This window comes from Pararge aegeria, chromosome 10 (genome assembly GCF_905163445.1).
Source record: "Pararge aegeria chromosome 10, ilParAegt1.1, whole genome shotgun sequence".
NCBI lineage: Eukaryota > Metazoa > Arthropoda > Insecta > Lepidoptera > Nymphalidae > Pararge > Pararge aegeria.
Window position 1 is genome coordinate 9,009,612 of NC_053189.1, and position 27,940 is coordinate 9,037,551.

General features: G+C 35.0%; 1 protein-coding gene across 1 annotated transcript in view; it reads right to left on the reverse strand.

The window, feature by feature from the left end:
* LOC120626908 (lachesin-like) overlaps window positions 1–27,940 on the reverse strand; it is a 75,522-nt gene that overhangs the window by 20,521 nt on the left and 27,061 nt on the right. Inside the window, exons 2-3 of the mRNA XM_039894698.1 lie at window positions 27,351–27,481; window positions 26,286–26,471 (exon numbers count right to left, since the gene is read on the reverse strand). Of these exons, the coding sequence (XP_039750632.1) occupies window positions 26,286–26,471; window positions 27,351–27,481 (317 nt within the window). The remainder of the gene's footprint in view (window positions 1–26,285; window positions 26,472–27,350; window positions 27,482–27,940) is intronic.

Consider the following 27,940-nt stretch of genomic DNA (forward strand, 5'->3'; position numbering starts at 1 on the left):
TCTGGTTTAATAGCAGTAGAATGAAAAAGTTTAGAGCAAGAAGTATTCATTACTATACAATACTCTGCACTATGCTTTGTAACGAACATCTTCAAACGGATGTCATATTTTTGTAATAAAAAATAATGAGGCACCTTAACTACGAAGGATACCTTACTGACTCAGGAATTACTGAAGAATATATAAATCTAGGCCTAAATAAACACTTTAGTGAAAAATAAATTTCTTTAGTGATAGGAAATCCTTTTAGCAGCTAAAGTATCACAAAAGGAAGATAATTTTCGTCTAAAATAGAGGGCCAAACAGTCTATCTAGGCATAGTTTGTCACAAGATTGTTCAAGAAAATAAATTTTGTATTTTTGGATTTCCGAAACCTACGCTTAAAATAACGTCGAATTTGTCAGTTCGTATATCACTCGGATGCTATTGTCACTATCGGAAGAAAGGTGTTTTGGTTCAAAGAGAAGTAGGGTACTATAATTTAGGAAATAATTACAGCGCACATCAAAAATAAAGTTAAAAAAACGTTGACCACAGAAATAACTTTGCTTTTCAAAGTGTCTCCTTCCTAGGCTAAAAACTCTGTGTTCGAGTGTTCAAGTCTGACTCCCGGTTGGCTAAGCTTTGTTTTCATTCCTACTATAAAAATCCTCCTATTGGTGCAATCCGTTCGTTTTCTGAAGCTGCATAACCCATTTACTAAGGAAACTATTTCGTAGCGCAAATCCAAATAATTACTCGTACAAACGCTACGTACAGTTGTTCTGTGAACCTGATTCGATAACACAATTTGCTTAGCAAAAAACTTAAGATTCATATAATATTATAACAAAATTGAACTGGCGGTAAAAGTTTTACCAAAATACTCCTCAACTCAATTAAGTGAAATGTTTTCTTACAACGCTCCCTAAGGTGAGCTTCCCAGTATTCTCACATTCTTTACACAACAATTTGTTCGTTGGCTGGAAACAAGACTTGTAACTTTTGTTTTCAGGGAACATTTTTATTTTTTTTATTTGAGTAAAATAAAAGTATATATTAGTTATTTTCATTTTTCACCTAACTCGGCACACCTCACAAGGTAAAGCGCGTTTGCATAGAACACATTTATACGTGGTCGAGTAAACGTACTTTTATTCCTACTAATATTATAAATGTCAATGTAAGTTTGTTTGTTACGCTTTCATGCAAAAACTACTTAACCGATCCTCATGAAACTTTGTACACATATTCTTGGAAGTGTTAGAAGTAATAAAGAATACTTTTTATCCCGACAGTAAGCTTGGTTCCTTTGGGAGAGGCGATCAAAGTGTTTGACGATTTTCAGACAAATTATAACCAATTTAAATAATTATTTTTGTACTATAGAGGTTATATTATGTGTTTAATTTTGCCCAAACTTTGTGTGGATCTGAATGTTTGGAGATAGAGGACAGAACTTCTCAGATAACAGGAGCAAACCCCTCATTTAAGGCTTAGCGATACTGAATAATTTTAGAACTACAACTAAATTGAACGCCACATCAAAAACAAATTCAAACGCGGGCAACAGCTAGTGATTATATAAATTGTACTTATGTATAAGAAACGAGTAAGGTATAAGCGCTTGCTACGTGATGTATAAAAAAAAAAACAATAACGTAACGGTGCGGGCACAGACTACTTCTCGAATAGGAGGATGGTTTTAGAGCACAGGTCCATCCATCTGCACCAATGTGCATAGATGGGGTTTTAACAAACAGTCCAGGTAGACAGTAAACTAAGCAATGAATTATTAATAACGAAACGCAATTAAAAGTGCCGAGTCTGTGTAACACCTATCTCTAAACTGAACGAAATCTATCTACCTATCATTTTCTGCTGGGAGCATTCTGAAAAGGATAGTCATACTTTCAGATCTGTCGATTGTCCAGACGAAGTTCGTCGGGACAGCTAGTTATTCATAAAAATATTCATCAGTTATCTTAGTACCCATAACACAGGATGAGCTTACTTTGGGATTGCGATGTGTGTATTGTCGTAGTACATTTATCGTCTTGAGTCCTGAAAAATTCGTGGCACCAAGCAATTTAGCGTTCCGTTAGAATTCCGTGTAGAAAACCGATTAGCGGTATTGGTTTAAAATAACTGCTATAATAGTGTAGCTACCATCTTAGATTGCATCGTTTGCCACCAGGTGAGATTGCAATCAAGTGCTACATACAACTTACTAACTTGTGGAATTCAAAAAAAAGTCTATAACAGTCCACTACTGGACTAAATGCCTCTCCCAATCGAAGGGTTTTCGCAGGAGAAGATAGTAGTAGCGCAAAGGACGCTACTACCTGCTCCCCTTTATAATAAATGAATAAATGTACTACGACAATCGCAATCGCAAAAACTTCACATCGCAATCTAACCCCAAAGTAAGCTCAGCTTGTGTTATGGGTACTAAGATAACTGATGAATATTTTTATGAATAACTAGCTGTCCCGACGAACTTCGTACCACGGATCATTTTTTTTTTTATGAATGTTATATTTCATTACTTATTATCCTATTCCGGTCTGAGAGGAATCCAAAAAATCAAATATAATAAAAATTGGTCCAGCCGTTCTTGAGTTATAAATGGTGTAACTAACACAACTTTCTTTTATAAATATAGATAAAATACATACATAGTTTTAAAGTACAGATAAAATCAGGAACATTTTCCAGTTGTGGGAATCGAACCCACGGCCTTAGCCTCAGAATGCAGCGTCACTGCCCATTGCGCCAATCGGCCGTTATACTCCCTTAGTCGCCTCGTACGACACCCGCGGGAAGAGTAGGGGTGATGACTCAGTAGTCATCACCCCTACTATATTCTAATCTGCCATCACCACACGGCACATAATATACCAATATAATTGACGTCAACATAATTGGTACAGTTTCACGTTCCCTCTGAAGAAAACTGCTGCTGATACTGATGCAAATAAAAAAAATACTGACTTCGAATAAAATTAAATAGTAAATATTGTAACTTGAATTTTCAAACAGATAGCTCTAAAATATTATATGAGCAAATGAACGAAAGATCGGTGATCTTACGTACAGATCTTTCTGAATAAAGTACCTGCACCTAGTCTTCAAACTAATGGAGCAGAGCAACAGGCTTGTGAATGTAGCATGAAGACATATGACTCCTTCAGAGAGACACGCTCAGAACAGACTTTGACAAAATTCCAATAGAGTTTGGAGTGACGGCGCGCATCAGAGATTTATCAAGTCCCAGGTACAACCATCAATATAACTTTATGTATACTAACTTCGCAAGCTTTTTTAGCCTGTATCCTGGTAGATTTAAGAACTATTTTGAAATAGAATATCTTCTTAAACGAATAAGGATTTGTGTACGGGTTAGTTTTGTTCCACAATAAATTTTCTCCAACGTCTATGTACGTGATCGAATTTCGTCAATACGATCTGATCCACTCAATACAATGTAGAGAAAAACTTAAGAGATACAGTGAATACCTCCGTATTACCAACTTTTAGATGTAACGCATCTGAATTTTAAAAGATTTATCCGCTAAAATTTCAGCAGACTGTACCTTTTGTAATTGACGTTATATATTTATTTTGAATTATGAAGGTTGAAGTCATTCGGGTTTAATTGCAAGTTTATATCATTATTGTAACCTCCACAAAAATAACAGTATTGGTTAAAAGTTCACTACAATTTTTACTATAGAATCAATTGCACTAAATACGACTTAATAACTAATGTTCGTTAAAGAAATTCCGTCCCTATCTTAACTTCTTCGTAACTTCAAAAATTTAAAAACAGATTTGAATATATTAAATTACGTTAATAAAAAAAAAAAAACAAGCATAATTTATGTAATTCTGATGGCCATGTGGACTAAAATCACTAAAGAGATTTCAATAGATTTTAACAAAGTGTAGCCCACGTTCTTCAGAGAAAATGAATTAATGACGTCATAAAACAGCAATATGAAGGACACTGTCGACCAAAAAGTGATTTTTCCGTTGGTCTACAAAAATTTTATACATTTCGATAAAAACGGTGTTGTTAGATTTGCCTTAGTCCTGGAAGAATTTTTCTATTATACATAAACACATACGAACTTTGAAAGTAAAAGCTCAATATCCCCCTTAAATGAGGGAGCTCACACTCAACTACAGTACTTATGAGTTTAATTATTAACCACAAAATAAAGTCACTAGAGGTCGCAAAGAATCCCTTTAGTGTAATTGGTGCTCGCAAAGTTTAAAATTAAAACTTCATTTAAAGCTCCCATTGTAATCGTTTCCCGTTGAACTCGCGGCTAAAACTTTTCGCTTTGGATCGCAAAAGAAAAAAGGGTACCAAAAAAGACACGTTAATGCTAAGAGTAGCTAACACAAAGTTGTTCAGGAGCCCAGTCGGGTATGAAATGTTGCTCAAATATAACTTTTGCATATTTGAGAAGGGAATGTGACCCATTCAGTTGTGCTCGTAGGTCGCTCGCTAGGAATTCCGTCAAAGTACGAGAACATCCAACGGCGAGTAATATTCGGGCGATTTTCTACAAGATGGCGGTTTATGCCACGCTTATATCACCATAATATTATTATAATCCATAACGAATTCTTTTAAGTTTCTATTAGGTACATTTTGTTATTTTTAAATTGGTCTTTATTTGCGGTGATGTTTCGAGAGAACCAGAAATAGTTTCTGAAACCACTCTTATATATATTTTTTATCTTATATCACGTAGAATCATGTAGAATACCGTTAGACAGGCAAGCTAAACTAAGAATAAGGTTAACGCCTAAACTAGGAATATTATAAATCTAAAGAAATTTTTTGAACGCGCTAATTCCAGATACTATGCCTCATATTTGAAATTTATTTAAGCGTTAGATAACGGAAATATAATTGTGAATGTCATTGGAGATTCGATCGCTCAAACATGGTTCGAGAAAATAGTAAACGATACGAAACGTAAATTATGACTGCAAAATAAATAGAACCTTATTCATTTGGAATAACATTCCATTTTCAATTGACGCATAAACTGAGCTATGTTGGACCAATTATTCGGAGGGTGAACTGACATATGCTATGATGGATGACCGGCTGTTTATTACGTTTTTTGCCATTGACCTGTTTATGTGAGGTTGTGTGGGGAAGACCCAGAGTTCTATTTACGTTTTCCATTTAAATTGTTTCGATGAGGCTAAATAATATAGCATTGACTATTTATATGAGCATATAGTAGTAGTAGGTATAATATAATTTCCTGGACTCAAATCCCTGGTTAATGGTTGGGTCAATAATTGTTAGGTGTCTAGTTTTAATATCTAGAAATTTGTAGTTCTAGCCTTCAGGAGTGGAAATTGACGAAGTCCGTCCCTGTGCCCCAGAGAGCACATATCATTACTAACGTGAGATAATAATATTATCATTAATGCCCGAAAAACGCTCCGGGAAACGCATCGTTGGTAGACCCTCGACGAGGTGGACAAATGACATCTAACGAGCCACAGAGACCCGCTTGGCCCAAGTGGTATGTGGTACTCCCTACAAAAGACCTATGTCTAGCAGTGGACGTCAATCGGTTGATATCATTCTGATGATTAAACTCTTTTTAAAGATACTGCCACACGATACTATATACAACTTCCACCACACATTATGGTCAGAAAAATGAATCCTAATAAGTTTCTCGTAAGAGTTCGTTTAAAACGTTATGATAATAAATCCTAGAAAAGAATAACTACGTTTGATAGGTATTTATGTAGAAATAAGTCCAACTAAACAAATAAATCCTAACCAACCAACCCTATAAGTGGCTTACTTAATGTATGTATAACGATATACAAAATGTAGAGTACCCAATTAGTCGGAGGACATTTCTAAGCTACTCGTTTGTACGCGAAATGTAAGCCCAATTATTTATAAACAAGACTTACGTACTATAAGAATAACATAATTTGTTTAAAGAAATTATTTTTGCTCCATTCTCAGCTTGACTTTTTAATTAATAATAACGAGTTACTGGGCAACTTAATGGAGAATTAAATCCGAAGCAAATATTTATTAAACAATGAAAAACATTACATCTACCGTTTACAATAATTAAGTATGCAGCGGAGATTCGATCGCTCAAACATTATTTTTGCTTATTCGAGAAAATACTAAACGATCGAAAGGTACATTATGACTGAAAAATAAAAAGAACCTTATTCATTTGGAATAACATTCAATTTTCAATCGACGCACAAACTTAGCTATGAACAAGAACCAAGAACAGACAACATTAGAAAACAACTTAATTTTAGTAGTAGTTCAGTATTTGTGACAGAACTCGTTCCGGGACGCCAGGGTAATTTTTGCCGCCAAGAAGTATTGAAGTGTTCCGCTCTGATGAGCGTGGTTGCCAGTGGAATTAAAGTCCCGTGAGGCTTACCATCTACGCCTAAGGTTGATGGACACGAGGTGAAAATTTGTTCCATTGCGAGCCCTACAAAGTTTTGCTCGGCTTATCGGCGATGGATTTCCGCCTTCCGGAAGTGTAAGGTAGTGTAAGTAAATAATATATGTAAACGCTAAACAGCTAGCAGTGATCTATGACTTATTGTTAGTCCAAAATTGGCTTATCTGCGTGAAAGTCTTTTCTGGTGGTAAGTTTTAACTTAGAAGAATCACGGAGAAACCTATTTGGAAAGACTGAATCTTTATGTCATTTAATGAACTTTAAAAAAAAAATTATTTAATTGTAAATACTGCCCTATTTAGCATAGGAAGAAATACTGGAGTTTGAAGGAGGTAATGAAGAACAAAGATATTAATATCAGCATAAAAGCCAGGTTATACGATGTCGCAATTCTCCCATGCTTAATTTATGGATGCCAAACATGGACACTTAGAAAAGCGGATGAGGAGAAAATTGCGGTATGCCAAAGGAAAATGGAAAGGAGCATGCTGGGGGTAAAGTTGTCAGACAAGCTAAATAACCAAAAACTCAGGAAAAGAACGGGTGTTAGCGACGCCCTGAGGCAAATTATATTGCTAAAATGGAAATGGGCAGGTCATGTTTGCAGAGCAAATACCATTTCATGGACGAAAATATTGACAGAGTGGCTGCCACGGAATAAGAAAAGGAAAAGAGGAAGACCAAGGAAACTCTGGGCGGACGTTTTTACTCGAGTATGTGGACCTTTGTGGATGAGAAACGCTAAGGAAAGAAGGGAATGGAGAGAGCTGGGGGAGGCCTACGCCAGAGAGGCGACTTCTACCACAACACAACAAAACAAATAAGAACAAAGAAGAATAATGAAATAAAATATGTAATTTTTTAAAATATGTATACATTTAATTATGTTATGTAGATTAATTATGTGAATGAATGTAATATGTATTGCTTTATTTATTGGTAGTAGAATAAATGGCTTTTTTATTTATTTTATTTTATTTATTAACTGCCCTATTTATATTCCCATTCCCAAACCTCATTCACTATAATAACAATTGTGCAACGTTTTATCGAAAAGACGAGACCCTTATGAAAAAGCGAATAAGTCGTGGGGACGCACCTGTGGCATAACAAAAGAACGCTGACTAATGCCTCTCGATTTTTCGGCTAAGAAATAACTCACTTGTTGATTCTCTTTCCCAACCCTCAACCTTCCTCGTTTGCTCGAAATATTTCAATTTTCTAAGAGGCATCACTCCATCAAGCCATTTAATGCCTTTTGAAAAAATTACTAATATTTTAACTCACTATAATTGATCCACTTGGACAGCCAAACAGTCAAATAAACTAGACATATTTAAACAGGAAAAACAGCATGCTAGGTAATATCAAAGGATAAAAAATATAAAAGGTAAAACAGAGTTTGTACCCATATATCACAAAGTTTTGAATACATCGACTAACTCTTAATTATTCAATAATAATGATAAGAAATGTAAGAAAAGTGCCAAATTCAAATCCAGCAGCCAGAAATTCTTTGGAGTGACCATTTCAGTAAATAACTTTCGAACTGGTTTTTCTTTTAGTTCCGAATGAAACAATACCACTTTCACCTAACATGGCATAAATGCAAATATTTATATTTCCTTTTTGAAAACTATTTGAGCGTATTTAATTTTAACACGAAGGCGCCGTGAAACAAACTACTATACTATAATCAAGATAAGACTAAAGATAACTAAGATATTTCCGTTAGAGCTGAAACTAAATTATCCTATACATCGCAAATCGTATAGAGGAAGCTTAGCTCCCAAAGTTTATGAGTGACAAAATTTTGGCAGCATTGTTTGGATTTATATATTTACTACATATGGGCAAAACTAGGGCAAAATAATTAAAGAAACAACCGGAGGTTTTAAATTTTTCAGCGTGGATTCTTCCAAACGTCTAATTAATTCCTAGGCTTTAAACGAAATGCTTCTAAAGTTGGTTTCGACGATGCCAATAATCTCGAAGAATGTGCTACGGTTCCAATTGAAATATTATGTTTAGTGTTTTCCTTACGTCGATAATATTTGTGCTTTGATTAGCTTATATACAAATTTTGAAGACATTCAAGGAACTTATGTCGAGTCTTTAGGTCGTCAGTTAATAAGCGTAAATCTACTCTGCTTCATTATGTCCAATGTACTTATAATTTAAACATTATCAAAAAATAGTAACTTGAATCTGTATCTAGTCTATTTTTATCAGTTACCTTAGTACCCATAGTACTAAAATTACTGATATATATTTTTATGAATAATAAACAGATGAACACCTAGACACTGAAAAACATTCACGTTCAGCACACACACATTTTCCAGTTGTGGATATCGAACCCACAGCCTTAGGCTTACAAAGCGGGATCGCTGCCCACTGCGGCCGTCCATCGATATAATTTAATCATATAAACAAAGTCACAATACATCGCTATAATTTAGTAACAACAAACATCTCGTTATATTTAGTACGTAGATCAAGCGTTATTAGGGAACCTGCAACACAAAATAATAAAGATAATTCTGAAAGAGCTTAAAGATAATCCCATAAATCGCTAAACCCGTATAGGTAGCAGAGCCCCCACAATTTAGGAGTGGCAAAATTTCGGCCGCATTGTTCGGCTTTGTGTTATTATGTTAATGCGAAATAATTGTGTAATAACCTCAGTCTTGATGTCTTGCGAGGTGAATTCCTCGCATCAGTCTGATAAATTCCTTAGCTTCCTACTAAATGCTTAGCTAGTTGCGACAAGCACCTTTATACGGCAAGTATGTGTCGAAGAATGTGTTTATAGTGCCAAGCACCAGGCTCCTTAGCGGGGATTCCGCAGGTCATACCTTGCGCACGGCTTACTTTGTGGATAAATTAGTTATTACAAGCTCTTCCGAACATTCCTGTGTGTTAGTTACCTGAGGTAAGTCTAGGAATTTAGTGCTGTAAATTGGGTTGTTTGCAAATTTCTACTAGTCTAAACTAAAATGGCAAATTTAATTTAAGATACCTTCTCGCAGTAATTTCACTGGGAAAAGGAATAGTTCTTGCCTTTTTTTGACGGTCGATTGGCGCAGTGATCCTGTTTTCTGAGTCCAAGGCTGTAAGTTTGATTTGTACAACTGGAAATTGTTTATGTGATGAACATTAATGGTTTTCAGTGTCCAGTTACTAATATGTATTTATATATATTATTCATAAAATTATTCAACATTCATCTAAGTGCCCATAACACAATCTATGCTTACTTTGAGGCTAGATGGCGATGCATGTATTGTCGATTTATATTTATTATTTAAGCTTTATATAAAGATTTGTGAACAAATAAACTTCCCAGAGAACTTGTTTTTTTTTGTGATGATGGTAGCTTGATTACCAATCTTTGACCATGCTACATAAGAATCTTACAAATATTCTTTTGATACTATGAATTACCTGCGACAGTGTTGGCTAATTAATGTGATTGATAGGTACACTTAATCGATTGTAGCAAAATGTTGAAATCTTTTCGTGTTTAAACATCTAACCTGAGGAAAAATAGTAAAATGTGTTAGAAATGTTAACGTGATGAGCAGACGTTGATAAAGTAGCAAAAATATACTAGCTTGGCGATAAAAGCGATAAACTTAACTTTTTAATACGTCCTTAGCAATAAGAAACGAAATAAACTCTTAATCATATTAAATCGGGCATCTATCGCAGATGGGCCCGATTTCGGCAGTAAACATTCGCAAACGGACGCTAATCCTGGTCATAAAAGTAATCCCACACATAAAGTTACGCGACGATGGACAACATAAGGGTAGGGATTTGCTCGCACGAAGATTTCGTAGTAATTAAGATAAAATGCCAGGAGTTTTATACGTAACCGGAGCTACTCGTTTTTCAACGCTCATACCAAGTTAATCCTCGAGTATGCAATAAAGCTGCTAAAGTATTTGTGTTCCAGGCGAAATTACCCATATTGAAAATACCCTTCGCGCTAACAGCCGGCTAAAGGCTTATTTAAACACTAGCTGATCCCTTCTGGCTTCGTCTGTGTACGATTATCCCGTGTAGGTTTTACAAATAGTCCACTTTAATACAACAACTTTGGACCAAAAGTGTTGCTTTACCAAAAGATGCCGGACGTGCTTAGTAAAAAGTTCTTAGGTATATTGTGGCCTACTACCTAAAAAATTTACTTGATTTTCTTTAAGGGTTTTTAGGGGTGAATTTTTATATTTTACCAAATGACTGTACGGAAGTGGTCCGTGCATCAAAAAAGGTGGATATTTCGATACATTGATATTTATCTTTTCGATACATCCTGCATCCCTAATCGGAGCCTTCTGGTTTTTAATTAGTATCTACAGGAAGTTTACTGACCTACCTATTGATTTAATTTGTTACTATACCTATTGATTTAATTTGTAACTAGCAGTAACAAATTCTAGAAATTATTTTTAAGACTCCGCAATGATAAAAATAAAGTTAGGAAATTACAAGGAAATTTTTGAGTGAGTGTCAGAATGCTTATTATAAAATAGGTTTCTACCTTCGAAAATCACATCTATAAAATCCTGAAATATTTATGAACATTAACAACCACGCATTATCTCATTATATCGACTGATTGACGTTCAATTCTGGACTTAGGTCTTTTGTAGGGAGTTCCAAATGCTGAGGTCCTGTGCCGCTTGGGTCTTGCAGCTCCCTGCGATTTCTTTGATGTCATCTGTCCGCTATATCGGGGGTCTAGCAACGCTGCGATTACAGGTGCAAGGCCGCGATTCCAGTACCTTGAGACCCCAACGTCCATCGGTTCTCCGATCTATGCAACCCACCCATTGCCAGTTCAGCTTGACGGCTCTTTGAGTTATGTCTGTAACTCTGGTTCTTCTACGGATCTGCTCATTCGGTGTTATCCTCAATAGATTATGCTTGATCCCCGCATTAGCAAACAGGCAAGATCAGGAGATTTTAATATTTATAAAACGACTAGCTTTTGCCCGTGGCTTCGCTCTTGTTAAGTTAAATTTTTGATTTGGTAAATTTTAACTACAAAGGTTTAAAAAAATGTCTTGCTGTTAGTAGAAAAATATGAACGTAAATTGCTTTAAAAAATCAGAGACCTGAATATACATTTTCATCCCCTATTTGATGCCATTGAAGTTGGAATTTTTAAAATTTGAGAAACACGTTTTTTTATTTTTAATCAAAAACCTAAAACCAAAGTTTTATGGATGTAACTTGAAAAGTAAATTGATAAATGATGAATTTTATACAAACTTTCATCCCCCATTGAACCCCCTTAAGATTGGAATTTCCAAAAATCATTTCTTAGCGGTTGCCTACGCTGTAATAACTATCTGTGTGCAAAGTTTCATCCAGATCCATCAAGTGGTTAGAGCTGTGCGTTGATAGATCAGTCAGTCAGTCACCTTTGCCTTTTATAAGTATATTTAATAATCGCAAACCTAAAGTCAAAGTTTCATGGATGTAACTTGAAAAGTAAATTGATAAATGATGAATTTTATACAAACTTTCATCCATCATCATCCATTATTTAACCAAATAGGGGGATGAAAGTTTGTATAAAATTTAAAGGATTTTTGGAAATTCCAACTCTAAGGGGGTTTAGAGTTGGAATTTCCAAAAATCCTTTCTTAGCGGATGCCTACGTTGTACTAAACTATCTGTGTGGAAAGTTTCAGGCCGATCCGTCAAGGTTAGAGCTGTGCGTTGATAGATCAGTCAGTCAGTCAGTCTCCTTTGCTTTTTATATATATAGACAAACAGACAGCCCGACAAACATAATATAAGCTTATTATCTCATAAATACGATGATACTCGAAGGGTACGAAGTTTGATAACGGAGCCTATAAAAAGAATATACAAAATAATAGACGTACAAGCCGATCGCAATTTATTCAAGAATATCCCTACTGTATACGGACGTGCTCCCGAGAACCTTATTCTATAAAGCTAAGTAACTGCTTACATTAAATTCCGGAGCATTTTCAAGCTACTCCGAGTCAATACAGTTCCAATAGACTTACGGACTCGATATCGATTTGCAATTATAATATCGCTTTTGTTTATGCTGACTAAGCAAAATATTTAAAGTAAATCTTAGCAGCTCGCTTAATAGGTTTACCATTAGTGATAAAGCTAAATAAGGACACACATTTAGGTACTAAAATAACTTAATAACTAACATTCTTGCTCCCTTGATCAAACGTAAAATTACGTCTCAAAATTACCGATGACACGAGATTATTATATACAACTAAGATTTTTAATAAATTAATCATAAAATATTTAAATAAAATACCTACACAAATTTTGAAATCCCTCGATATAGAGTTATTCTTCTAGCCCTTTCAATTGATACCCATTTTGAGGGAGTTGTGAAAAAATATGTAATCCGCCCACCAATTTCCTGTCTAATTGTCATTGAACGATAGCTCATTCTTTATAGGATGGATGTTGGTAGGATTCATCCGTTCGAGAGCTACGATGCCCGTTGTTTTCGCGTTGGGGGTTAAAAAACGAATGATCCAAGAAACCACAGATGGGTGGTAATCCTATTCGTAGTTGGCAGCTTGGGGATAATTGGATTCGTAAAGATTTAGTTGGCTGACTATCTATTGTATCTTCAGAGTAAACAAAAGTCATTAGTTGGGAAATGGCGTGTGCACATGCGATTTCAAACCTTATTACACTGCCAAATCAAAGGCACAAATGCCAGTTTTTGATACAGCAAATGCAAGAATACGATACCTATATAAAAACCCGTTACGTTAGTCACATTCGTCTCCAGGTGTAGTTCTTGCGGGAAGATTTGTCTGGCTTTAATTAGGGAATCTTCTTTGAAAAATAATTAATTTAAATAAATAATTATAATAAAAATTAAATATTAACGATATTCCAGTTTCTGTGCAACAATATCAACACAATGTATTTCGTAAGTTCTGTAAAGTTTTGAATAACAAAAAATAATAGAAACACGGTCTCATCATCATCATCATTCTCACTTTGTTAACGTCTCAATGCCCAGGCTACACGTGCTTCCCAAGGCAAGAGGTTAACAAAGCTGGCTGTTCAACATGGAAATGCAGGCAACATTCTTAGTACTATTCCATGCAGATGCATGTCTTGTGCAATATACAGCTATTTTCACATCCACAGATTCACACACAGACTTACACGGCAGTTTCCGTTCCGAGGTAGGTTAAAATTACGTGTATTATTTTTAAAAGCTTCCATCCCTTTGGCCTTTGCCATGAATCCTGCATGGTTGCAGGCGAACTACGCAAAACCCCGAATGATAAAAGTGAACATAGAGTTTAAATCCTATGTGCTAGATACGGAGGCTTTACTCTATTTGAAAAAGCAAAGCACAGACAATTCAAAATAAAAGTTTAGTTTCTCTTCAATGGGTGCATGACAATGAAACGCATGGGTAAAAACAATAGTTTTCTCTTCACTCCTAAATGAAGTTGTAATTGTAAATGTTTAGACGTTAGTTTGTTGCGTTGCGTTAATCATGCAAAGAGCAGTGAATTGTTTTGTACGACTCAGTCTTAAGTACTACGCTAATTATAACTTAAAGTTGCGTAGTTGGTTAGGTACAATGTAGGTTCTATGCACGCCACTGGACAGTACAATGTGTTGAAATTAATTAGCAGCAACGTTACGCGTTTTAGTTTACAACCGTGCGAGGGAGATAACCAGCTACTCGTACCTAGACACTTAACTCAATACACTTATACAGTCAGGCTTTAGACAAAATAATAATAAACAGGTGCCTCTCTAGAGATCGTATCAGTTGCTGCTGACACCAACGAACAAACTGCCTAAAGTATATAATTTAGATTGTCTTTAGTATATTAGTGAATACTTAAAGACAACCTAAATTAAAACAAATCAATCTGCCGGTGTGCCAGTTTTACAGCAAAGGGCAACAAGCTAGTGCAAAATGTTAAAACACGCGTGAAACCTATGTGGAACTGTAAGTAATAGACACTTAACTAAAATCGACTTCTAAATCTGCCACTGAAAGTATAATTCGTACCCAAGTGAATAGGCCAATTAAAAGCAAAGATACAAACTTACCGAAAAATCACGTGAGTAAGAGCAACTATGTCAAATATTTTTTCGTTTTGTGAAACCCGCTAACGGGATCGTATTGATTTTCAGTTCAGTTTAAGCACAACCTTTGTTGAAAACGGTAGGTAGGTACAATGAGCTAATCAAAAGTAAAAAAAAAGAACACTACGTTATAAACCATGAAAATCAAAGTTACATCGGGTAGCAATGCAATAAATTATAATATTTAATAACCTGAAATCCGAATATGTTATTACAAGTAACATTTTGTAAAACGCTCGAATCTAAGTATCTTGAAGACACGAAGTGAAAAGTTTTGTAAATTTTAAGAATTTACTAGCGACTACTGTTGCAAAAGTATTTCTGAATTTCGTAACATAAACAACTTTTTTGTTTTAAAACAATAGATTGTGGCATAAAAGAAAACAAAATACCGTGAATTCCATGAAGAAAAAAATTAAATTTTTAGCCAGCTTCAAAATTCTTTGAATATTACTGAGGTATCTACTTTAAAATTGTTGGTTTGTGTTAAATAATTATCCTTTCATTTAGATCTGTTTTTAACTGCGTTCGTTTGAATGATCCGAAAAGCGTTTAAACCTCGTTTAAACTGTCTTTTTGTCGACAGAATGCTTGCGTGATATTTGATATATCGACATTTTAACAATGGGCCTACTGAAACGTGAAAAAAAGGTTTGAAAAAGGTCATCGATCACAACTTTGTCAACAGCGCTTGCCATCAACGCCGCAAAACAATTAGTAGGTCAATATTTATTTCATTTTCTATAGATTATCACCTAAACTAGACTTCTCTCGCCTTTACCAGTTTAAAATTCCTGTCAATTTTATCCCACTAAGTCTTAACAAGATTTAGACCGATTTTTATTAACATTGGGAGCAGAATTGAAGTCTGGCAATATACTCAGAATAGGATAAACTTCGCAAATAAAAGCTAATTTTTTTATAGGGACTACTAATTTATTTACCTAAATATTTACTTATTTACAGATGAGGCGATTTCTGTTACCAATCGATCATCAAACAAATAATTTAAAAATAAAATCAAGTATTATTTACTAACTTCTATGTATGTAGTTATTTGAATGTAGGTTTATAATAATTTTACACCACCTATTTGTTGTCCTAATCCTAAGGTTGCCTGGCAGAGATCGCTTTTAAGCGATAAGGCCGCCGTTTGTATTCTACTCCAGTTTTTGTGTTTATCTCTATTCGTTCTTTATTTTCCTAACTGTGTAGTGGTGTACAAATAAAGAGTTTTAATAAATAAATAACTTTACCAAAAGTAACAACAATTCAAATGTGATGTTATTAATAGTTGTTAATGTTTCTTATGTAAAAATATTTTTTACTACAAAAGGTTTGCTTCAGACGGGCAAATAAATCGTTCGTTAAAAGATCTTTCAATCCGGTTAGATATTAGAAGACGAGGCGACCTCTATCACCAATCGATCATCTGGCAAATAAATCCCCTTCGTTTACTTCAAGACTTCGACTCATTCTTAATAGGGTGCGGAGGTCAAGTGTAAATAGCTCTATTTGTGTAAAACCCTATCGAATATAATATCCTATTTAGGAGAACTTCAATATCTTAATTTGGCATTCAATTATCTTTACTCCACTTATAACCGACTTTTTTGGCAAATATTACAAAAAAATATTATTTCCTGGAATACGGTATATGTTTTATGCAACCTCCTCACATATTTAAGGCCAAATATTAAACAATCATGGCGCTTGCGTTTGAGACTCTGGGCCCATGGTCTTCGGACACGAAAATTTTTATTAATATCGTGTCCCAAAAATTAATCCTTACGTCTGGTGACCCAAGAGCTGGCGCTTATTTAGCCCAACGGCTAAGTCTAGCAATTCAATGGGGCAATAGCACCAGCATTTTGGGTACCATGCCCATAAGTGAACGGCTTATATTTATTGTAAATATTAATTTTAGTTTGTTATTATTATTTCCCTAGTAAAGTATATTTTACGTTGGTTTATTAATAAAAAATGAAAATGTGCTCTTTTAAAAAAAAATAAAAACAATCATGCCTACCAAATATTAAAAAATATTACTGGCAGTGTTTTAATCTTAATTAAATGTCTAATCAATATTGGTAAAACACGCGACGGGCAAACCTACTGTCAGGAAAATCATAATTCATACAAGGTGAACCTAGAGATAAAATGTGTTTAAGTAGTCATGTCTGTGGGTGCCTACTTTAGGTCATGGTTTGATTTTTGCTTTTTCTAGTGCTGTCACGAACAAGCACGGGCATAAACTAATTAAATAATAGCAAAATAATGAGACAGTAATCAATAAAGAATACACTAGAAAAAAAATGTTTTTATTGGCCGATTAAACTTATGAAAACATTCATTGCAGGACTGTATCAGATTGTTTCAATTCTTTATTAATAGAGCTTCTTTTGACAGAGCCTATCCGGTGTATTATTACCGCTATGCTTATTTCTGCCGCCAAGCATCGCTGTGTTCCGGTCTGAAAGGCGTGGTTACCTATTACAGACACATGAACGCTTAACACCACGCCTCAGATTGATAAATAATAAATAAATAAATATACCACGACAATACATACATCGCCATCTAGCCCCAAAGTAAGCGTCGTTTGTGTTATGGGTACTATGATGACTGATGAATATTTTTATGTATAATATATATAAATACTTATAATATACATATTATAAGTATGTATTTATATATTTATGGACACAGGGCGGCACTTTGCTGGTCGACTTCCTTGCATGCCCTATGAATGTTGCTCTATTTATAGGCAAAGGTTTTCCACTAACCGTCAGGTTGGGCATCTTTTGTTATTTGTTTTTATTTTTACTATAGCAATAAATAACAGACCAAAAAGGTACCTGGTTTTTTAATTTTTTAATTGTAGTTAATATTAAAAGACCAAGTATCTACTTGGTCTGTTAATTATTACAATAATAAAAAAAAACTAGTCGTTCTCAAATTTGAAGTTAATCCTCAATGAACCACAAATATTTCACAATCAGCACTTTTGTTAGTAAACATTATACATTTTAACTATTAGGAGTTCTTTAGCAGTACTAAGCGTTAATTTCTCATTTTTTTTTAATCACAGACTTCTGGTATTTGTTTCTAACAGTAGATGTTAACGATCCCGCTCAAATTCTTGACCTGGCATTTGGAAAGCATGCACTTATTTGTTTCTAACAATCAAATGAAAACGTGAAGGCAAACAAAACCCTCGAGGCATTTTTATTTAACTCGCTTACTTGCAGAAGTAAAAATTCTGTAAACAATTCCACTTGTGTGGAAGGAATGTTAATTGTGCTCTTTCACTTAAAAACTTCACCGCCCCATGTTGAAGTTAGCAAATAAGTTCGGAAAAAAAATAAAAAGGCAACAATGTGAATACTTAAGTGTTCCGACTAACATCTTTTTACTTTGAAAATATTTGTGTAATTGTACAATCTCTCTCACTCTCTCAAATTTACTTTTACACTTAACAAAGTTACAAACCCGCTGTGCAAATATAAAGGAACCTTTTCTGCGTTGTTGTACGGAACCTAAGCAAATACGATGCGGCTGAGTGAGATGAGCAATCTGTCCCCTGTCTCAATACAAATACATACATTTTGAAGTATAGTATTCCAACATATTTAATATGAAAATGTTTTATGTTAACTCAGATGAAAGTAAGCTTTTCGATGTGGAAGAGCAAAGAGTTTTTGCTCGAAGTAGTGCACGTTAGTACAGTATGGCCTAGATCTCAGAGTATGCAAAAAATATATTTGTAATTAAAATCATTCTCAGCCTATTAATGTTCGCCGCTGGGTACGTGGTCTTTCCTTCATACGAAAAAAGGATTTAAATCTTAGACTATTTTTACCAAGACACGATTTAACTTGTTCCACGAAGCACGGGGTTGAGCAATTAGGAGGAAACTTTCCTAAATCCTAACTCGTACTGAGAATTCATTGACATGAAATCAGATTCCTTACAACCTATTAATTTACCCACCACGCTTTTCAAGGGCGAGTTGGTGTACTTTTCCGTTTATTATCATTTTCCTGACTTCTGGCTGGTACTGAAAATGTATTAATAGAAGGAGTCTCTACCGGAACATAGCTATTCATATTCAAACATGCCAACCACTTCATCAATTAAGCAGCCATATTTAAAAAATATTAAGTCAATATCTACTAGATGCAAACAGATTTAAGACCCAATAGCTTAGTCAGTTTAATGTTTGGTCTTAAACCAGTGAGGACCAAGATTCGAATGTCACTGGAACTCAGTATGGCAATATCACCATATCAACTCTTTACCGGCCTAATACAGTGCATGGGTCAAGTCCTCCCACGATGAGAAGGGTTAAGGCCGCAGTCCACCAAGCTGCCCATGTCCCCACATTGGTGGAATTTACGCGCCTCCGAGAATATTATTACACGAGCTCTCATGCATACAGTTAAAGCAAGTTATATTTAATTGCATAAAACGCAGATAACTTAGAAAAGTTAAAGATACTTGCCAATGTTCCTAAATATAAACATACATTTTGTTACACATAAGCAAAAATAAACTAAAACATCTGGCATTCGTTACGAGTCTGGGCCCCAAATGAGCATTTTTCTTTATAAATACAAAAGAAAAGTAGCAGTTAAGTTGAAGCCATCAAAAACAAGCTTCGCACACAACCTCCAAACGAGAATGGGGACATTGTGTACAGTTGTAGTGTACTGAACATTTCAAAAGTTGTTTCGCATGAAGATGTCGCGGACACATTCCTGCCTTTGCGTTAGCATTCCCAAACGAAATTCCACGTCCCGCCTGCCATTGTCATCCTTGCAAAGGTAAATAACTAAATAAGTGTCAATGTCCAGGCTTTACTCTGGTATTTTCAACAACTATTTGGGCGCTACGTCAAAGTGAAATAATTGTGAGTTCGCGTACCCTTGTAGTTTTAATTATTTAGCAACTAAATTTCCGCTTTAAATGTGTAGGTAATTGACGGTTGAACTCACGTGAATTTTCTTCTGAGATTTCCCTACTAGTCTCGATAGACCAAATTCAAAGAACTGGGTTCGTTAAGCAACCAACGGTCTTGAATTTTGGCATAGAGCTTATTGAAAGGGCGGATAATAGCATATATAGTAGTAGTCCTGGAAAACCATGAAAAACTTAAAGGTTGTTTACAGGAACTTTCGCATTTTTAACGAATAATGGTTCCCCGTTCACATCGGAACAAGCTTACAAATCGATTTTTTTTTTTTTAGAGATAACTTTAAAATTAAAAAATTCTTTATTTATGTAGGCCTATCACAGGCACTTATGAAGCCTTCATACATATTCACTGATATCTATAGTACGAGTTTTTACTCAGTTTAGGTACCAGTGATTCAACCATACATAGTACTAAGCTATGATTTCTGTCACAATTTAATAATCGTGTGAATAAATGATTTTATTATTATTATTATATGTTTACATAATTATTGTGAGGTGTTGGTGATAAGTACGTTCGCTAACTTAAACCTAAAGCTACGAGAGTTCCAAACGCACCCTGGTCTTAGAGGAGCCCACAACAAACTTAACCGATTATAGTTGAAAGGACGGAGAATAACATAGGCTGCTTTGAGTCCTGGAAAAACATCAATTAATTACAATTACGTGTACAGACTTGTTCGTTGCGGGAATCACCGCGGGGCGAAGTTGCCCGAGTTCTTCATCAGCATTTAATACTGTTTTTTTACAAATTTTTGTTTAACCGTTTGTTTTCCTGGGCACAAAGTAGATTTCCATACTCTCCATCCTTTAAACTAAGAAAGAAATCAATTCGATTAAAAATCAAGTTGGTTATTTAGAGGGTAAAGTTAGTAAAAATATAAAATTAAACACACTTTTGCATTGATATTATTAGTTAGTTTTCAAGTTAATATATATTGGTTTTTAGAATTCAGTTGTATTAATTAAGTGTATAGATAACAATACAGATAGAAAACAATAAAGATAACGATGGAAATATTATTACAAACTTAACAAGTCAAACAAATATAGTTCTACATAGTAATATCAAAGTGAAAGTTCTGTTCTGTTTAATTAAGTTGCGATTATTTACAAGACCCAATTAAATTTAATCGATCTAGATTTAGCGCAAAAAGACCGTAATGAAAGAGAAAAAGCTTTGCGCTAGTGTCGTTTAATGTTTACTGTTTGTACAGTAAAAACGGACAGCTTGCAGTATATTTCTTGTAACTACGACATAAATAGGTTTCATTTGTAAAAGAGAATTCTCTTTGTCCTAGCATATTTCTGTTACCTATTTACGGAGGGTCTTATAATTCTAACCTATATATGACAGGCTCAAGAAACCTTTGTAATTATAACATTAAAGGGAGATCAAAATAATGAGTGAAATGATTTCAAAGGTGTTAGAATATTAAAATTGTAACTATGTGTTTAATTACGGTTACCGGTTATTAATGGCGTGTTTTCACACAGCCTCTGTAATCTAAAGTACCACCCCGTAAAATGTGGTCAGTTTCTGCACTAGTTGTAAAAAATCTTACAGTTTTAGAATAATTGGTCAAACGCATATAATATTTAGTCCAATGACAGTTTTTCACTCATAATGCGGATACACGCGGATGCTTGAGAAGGCTAAACGATGCGTTACCGTTATTCGAAAGCGTTGACGCTGCGTTGTGCTTGCGTTACAATTTTCTACGGTGACGAAACGCACGCGCAACATACAAGGGGATGGGGGATCAAAGCGGGGAGACAGCTTAAAATCCAACGCTGAGACTATACGTCTTCGTAACAAGCACCTTATTGATGACTTTTCTGATGATGACTTTATTGCTATCAGCAGAAAACGAATAGCATCCTTGATGAAAACAACATGGGTAAGCAGTAACGGCTTTAATAAATAGACAAATATTAAACTCCATGTAGGGCTGCCTGAAGGCAGAAATTCTAATTTGTAACTATTTTGTATATTTAATATTAATATCTCAAGTTTTTATTTAGTTTTTGATTATTACTGTTTTTAATTATTCTGTTATATAATAGTGTAGATGGGTCATAGTTATCAAATAAAGAATAATATAATAAGCACAAACGGCAATGCGTTTAGTCACTACAACAAAGGTATTAAATTATAGCAAGCATGCCACAGGTAGTGGCGACCAGCGGCGACCGGCGGCGGTGCGGCGTGCGGTTCTGTACTCATACATTTATCCAAATCGCGCGAAAATTCGTTGCGACCACGAAACGCATCGGCAACACCCATGTGACCTCAATGTATCTAGGTCACCGTTGTGAAACAAAAAAAAAATCATCGTGCATAGTAGCAAACTCTATGTATACCGAAATATAAGTAATATGTCTTTGATATGAATAAAGAAAACTATCATCTCCACAGCTGGGCATAGGTAGGAATTTCCTCACGCCAGTTAAATATAATCTAAATATTTTGCAGACAATAATAATTAGAATTTCAATAAAAATATTTAATGAGATTCCAATTGATTTGTGATGTAGTAGTGTTGTTCTTTTTTTACTAAAAAACGGGTAGGTACGTAAAATGTTGATTGCATTTATTGGAATGAAAAGTTAGTTTAAAATCTTAAGTTTAGTTTTTATTTATATTAAAGCATTGTTTTACTTAATAATAAGCTCGTGAAAGCACGAACGTAAAATTTAACTCTGAGAGTCTGAGCTATATTCTTAATTAGTTGGAACGAAGAGCAACTTAATTCGCGAAACTTTTTAACAGTAATTAATAATGAATAATTCATGCAGTATCGAGATTTTAAAGTCCTTTTGCTTTTAATAATTTGAGTTGTTAAAGGTTAAGTTCATTTAACGCAAAATTTGAACGAGGCTAGGTACTTTAATGCAGTTTTTTAACTTTAATCTAGTTTAAGAATTATATGAAACGTATTTTTAAAAGAAAAGTTACCTCAGAATAAGTCAATTACATGACGCACTTACAATTGAAATAGAGAGCGTCCGCAAGAACTTGCATTACCTTTTTGTTTGCCTCGCCTTGAGTGCCTTTTGTAGGTATTTTAAAGTCAAGTAAAATGCAGTCCTAAGAGAAATGGAATTTTATGTTTATTTTAGTTTTTACATTTTATGTTAGCTTACATTATATTTACAGGTTTTTATAAAGATCTATGACGCAACAACGCAAATCAACGATTGCACACGTTCAGCAACTTTAATCTAAATCTATATCAGGATATGATTAATTTTGCCTTCCCCCAAGAGCACGTAAATTCAGCGGTCCCAAATAATTATCATAACCTATGACTCAAAGGACTGAGGGACTTCATAGTGATTAGCGATCTCGCAGTGAATATAGTAGCTTTGGTAGACGCCCGACTACATGAACAGACGTCAAGTCGGAGGGAGTCTAAAGCCATTTGGGAAATCCTTACTATAACCACTTTTTGGCCCGCAAATCTCGTGGTCTGCTGTCAAACACTTTAGACTTTAGCTTTTTGCTTATTACGCTATATAACGATAGCGTTTTTGTCATCATCAACTATCTGAAATGTAATATATTTTACGAAATACAGAAATGATCCACGATCGGGCTGTAGGTTTTTGCAGTATTCCCGCGCGCAAGGCACACGCCTTGCGCGCGGGAATACTGCATGGATGAAAATGAAAACTGTAGGAATATACGAAATTATGATGTTATATAGCTGAGCCCTATTAACGTCAATATCCCTATCCCTATCCCTACTAATATTATAAACGTCAATGTAAGTTTGTTTGTTACGCTTTCACGCAAAAACTACTTAACCGTTCCTCATTAAACTTTGTACACATATTCTTGGAAGTGTTAGAAGTAATATAAGATACTTTTTACCCCGACATTAGGCTCGGTTGCTTTGGGAGAGGGGATGAGTGTTTTACGATTTTACACCATAACTACGACAAATTATAACCGATTTAAATAATTATTTTTTTACTATAGAGGTTATAATATGTTTTAAATTTTGCCCAAACTTTGTGTAGATCTGAATGTGGTTGGAGATAGAGGACAGAACTCCTCAGCGGACAACAGCAAACCCCTCATTTAAGACTTAGCGATACTGAATACTTGAATGATACTGAAAACTAAATCGGATGCCACATCAAAAAACAAATTCAAACGCAGACGAAGTCGCGGGCAACAGCTAGTATCAAATAAAGTGTAGCGGTTTTTGTGACAGAGCTCGTCCGGGGAAGTGCTACGCCATGCCTTTTTGTGCCGCCCAGTCTCAAGGCAAACTCTAACCAATAATAATAGAAAAGTATCTTACAATTAGACCTGGCGCAAAGGTGAGCGGTGTGGATTTAAGTTCCCGGGTTCGTTTGCCCCTATCGGGGTAGGGGTAATTTTGGAATTTATAATTTCTGAATTGTCTCTGGTCTGGCCGCTAAGTGATTAGGTGTTCCAGTCCAATTTTGCATAGAAACCTATAGTAGGGGTGTCATGACTGTCATACTTCCCAACATGTTACCCCGCTACCGTCTTTTCCCAGTACCATTTTAGACTGCATCATCACTTACCACCAGGTGAGATAGCAGTAAAGGGCTTACTTGTAGTGCAATAAAAAAATTAAACAAAAAGAGTTCCATTGAGAGATTTAAAGATTTATCATTACTGCATTCAAAGACTTTTGAAAAGGAGTAATTACCAAACTAAACACCAATAATGAATGTTTATAGCTAGACACCGTAGGTCTTAGTGTACCAACATTTGTGAATACCGGCAACCCTGGCTAAAAAGTATCCTATGCCTGTCTCAACGGCGCAAGCTACTGGTATCGTTATATAGAATATCGTTGCTAAGCCATGCGTATGTTATCCCGGCTAAGCACCTGGAAACCGTTCCTGCGGGATTTAAAAACTTACCTTTGTCACCTGTGTAAAAACAGGTAGGTACTACCGATATTGGCGAAATTTTGTATAAGGGTTGCTTTCATCTTGTTGGTAACCGAGAATACTTTTTAGTCCAATAAAGAAAAACAGGTAAACCGGAAAAAAAATCAAAATATAAAAACGACAAAACGCGGACAATATACTCGTAGCTAGATTGAAATAGAAATTGTGACTTCAAGTTCCAAGAGTAAATTTAAAGTATTTATAAGAAACAACCTTCCAGTCATCTATTCCCTAGCCTAAGACTGAGAGACTACGATAAACAATGACACTGAAAGCTGACCAAGCTGTAAGTAATTAACTAAAGTGCTCGTGAGCTCGACTCCTCGAAGCTCGAAGCCCTTGGGAAATACTAAAATTACTAACGCATTTTCCTAAAAGCCCATACCGCGTCCTGAAGAATATTAAACCTAAAATAAGCCTAAAATAATTAGACTAGGGGCAGATTTGAACTTACAATTATTGAATTTTCTCTAATCTGGACTTGTTACGTGGCTTCTGTCGTGGCTTATTGCCACTCTTCCGACAAAAACGTGCCGCCAAGCGATTAAACGTTCCAAGAAGCTGCCATAAAGTGTATGCGTTTAATTTAACTGACATAACCCCTAACAGCTAAGCTTGTTACCATCTTAGACTGCGTCATCGCTTACCACACGATTGCAGTCACGGGCTAACTTGTAATGTAATAAAAATGCCATGATATTGAATTCAACTTTTAATAAATGCACTTTTACTTTTATATTAATCTGACTTAAAACTCAACGATTTATCTAGATATTTTAACATTTCATTATCAGTATAGTGAGTTAATATTAAAATATCATACAAAAAATTCTAATCAAGCCTAAAATAACCTTGTTTTATTGGCATCCTAAAAAGAGTATTTTATGGCCTCAGCTAATCTTAAACTAAAACAAGGATAATAAATAAACTTTACATATTCTAAGATTGTATGGAAAAATTGATTCTTTTGTTTGGATTCTTGATACGGGATTAGAAGTTTTAAACTAAAATTACATTTGCAATCATTATGAATATTCGACATAATTGTCCAATCAAAATTGAAATAAGATGTAGAGTGTGTGATACTCGTATGTCAATTTAGTTTGGTTTTGACTCATATATTGATCCGTCTCCGCCAAAGCCCTCAGTCTAAAAAAAGATATAATCTCATGAAAACCTACGCCTTGCCATTATTAAGAAAATATTTGAAGGTTTCGTATGATATTTAATTTAGATACGCCAGAGATTTGCACAATGTATTCTGTGTTAACCTACCAAAAAAAAGTGTAGAATAATATACCAAGCATACATAATATTTTTTTTAAATTTTGGGCAATTTACCTAACATTCATAAAAAAAGAATTTTTTCAGTATTGTAGATTTAGATATAGACATTATATTTACGTAAACAAAGCATTTTTTTTTTGTAAAAGTTTCAACGATTTCTTCGTCTCATTTGTCTGTCTACCTAGTTCCATTTTCCAACACTACAACTACTTGGGCACCATGCATTCACAGTATGCTTCACTTCTCTGAGCTTTAGTCATACCTAATAAATATATCACACCCATAAAACAACAGTGCTTAACACATGAACACTGACAGCAAGGATAAGATTCGCCAAAGTATTTGATTCTTCGACCGAGCTGATGTTGTAGTTTGCACGAGTTGCATGGCCTGCAGTGAAGGGACATTAATTAAGGTAGACTGTTTGATGGAAGATGGATGAAAAGGACAGCAAAGGGTTTACTTACTTGACTCTTCATGGGATCCGTGTTGATCTGGCACATGTACGTGCCCGAGTCCTTCGGTTGCACATTGCTGATGTACAGCTTCCAAGTGTTGTGGCCGTTGTGTGTAACCGAAAGACGCGGGTTGATGTTGACCATGTGTGTGTGCATGGCCAAGATCATCTTTGTGTCGGATTTTATCCAAGCCACCTGCAAAATACGCTATATTGTATCAAACTCTTAGATGTCATATTTCCAGTGAAGGACTTCCATCATCATCGTTATCATTATTGTCATTGGGTCAGTAATTAGTATTACGGGTTCACTACTGGACAAAACCCCAAGAGTCTCTTCTTAGAATAAGAAGGGCTTAAGTTGTAATCCACCAGACTGGCCAAGTTATGTTTTTTTTTAAACTCTCCCTGTAAGCAACCAATGCAAGACGCTTGTATTTCAGAAGAAATATGATTTTATTTGTTTTGCGTGTTTTAATACCATTTGCCCAATTGCACAGTCAAAAAATAATATTTCCATAGGCGAAACTTAATGCCTGGAGGCATTTTGTACCAGTCTAACCTTTATTAATGTGGACAAGGTTTTAATAATTGTGCGTAGATAGAGAACACTTAGAAAGTAAAGATAACAAAAGAAAAGATTCTGAAGAGACGTAAGATTTTGAGATATGTAAAAAGAAATAAAAACAAATGAAAAATATCTATCAGGATACGTAATGTTTAATAGATACAATAAAACAAATACGAATTAAAGATTAAATACATAAAACAAATAAATAACGTAATACATATATGTATATTATGCATACCTAACCTACAACAACTTTAATGAAGTATTTTGAAGGTCCAAAAATAGTTAGCAAATACGGCAGCAGGGCGTGTTTCATGTTTGTAATTCTCGCAGCTTTAGTTTTAAGTAAACAAATGCAGTTAGTACGAATTAACATACAGTATTAAAGGCCTATAAGAAATAACAAAAGATATTTGAATAAACAAAAGTTTGCCTTTACTCTACTTGATTTGACTTGGAATTGATTTTATAGCCATAAGCCTTACAGCCTTTGGTAATACCTACCTTAAAGGTGCCGAGATGATTGACGGTGCATGTGAAATAAACGTCGCGTCCCTGAGCGACGGTGAAGTTCTCCAATGGGGACAGGAATTCCGGCTCCGCCGGGTCGCCGTATCCCGAACCCTGCAGTTGGCCTGCAAAATAATCGCTTAAGTTTTCACCTTACCTGGCTACAACCAAACGATACTTAACAAAGATAACAGAACCAGCCCGCGTTACAATTGTGTTATGTCTTGGAACAAAAAGTTGTCGTACGTGCGTGAAAAGCTACGAATGAGAACTTACACACTTAAATCTTTAAAAAAAATACTATGAACTTGCTGTTGTCTGCAGTGTTACCCGCGGTAATTAAGTCTGCATGCATTTTTTTTATTGCAATTACTTATACTTGTTCATTGACGGCCGAGTGGCACAGTTGGTAGCGACTCTGCTTTCTGAGTCCAAGGTCGTGGGTTCGATTCCCACAACTGGAATATGTTTGTGTGATGAACATGAATGTTTTTCAGTGTCTGGGTGTTTATCTGTGCATTGTTAGTATTTATGTGTATTATATTCATAAAAAAATATTCATCAGCTATCATAGTACCCATAAC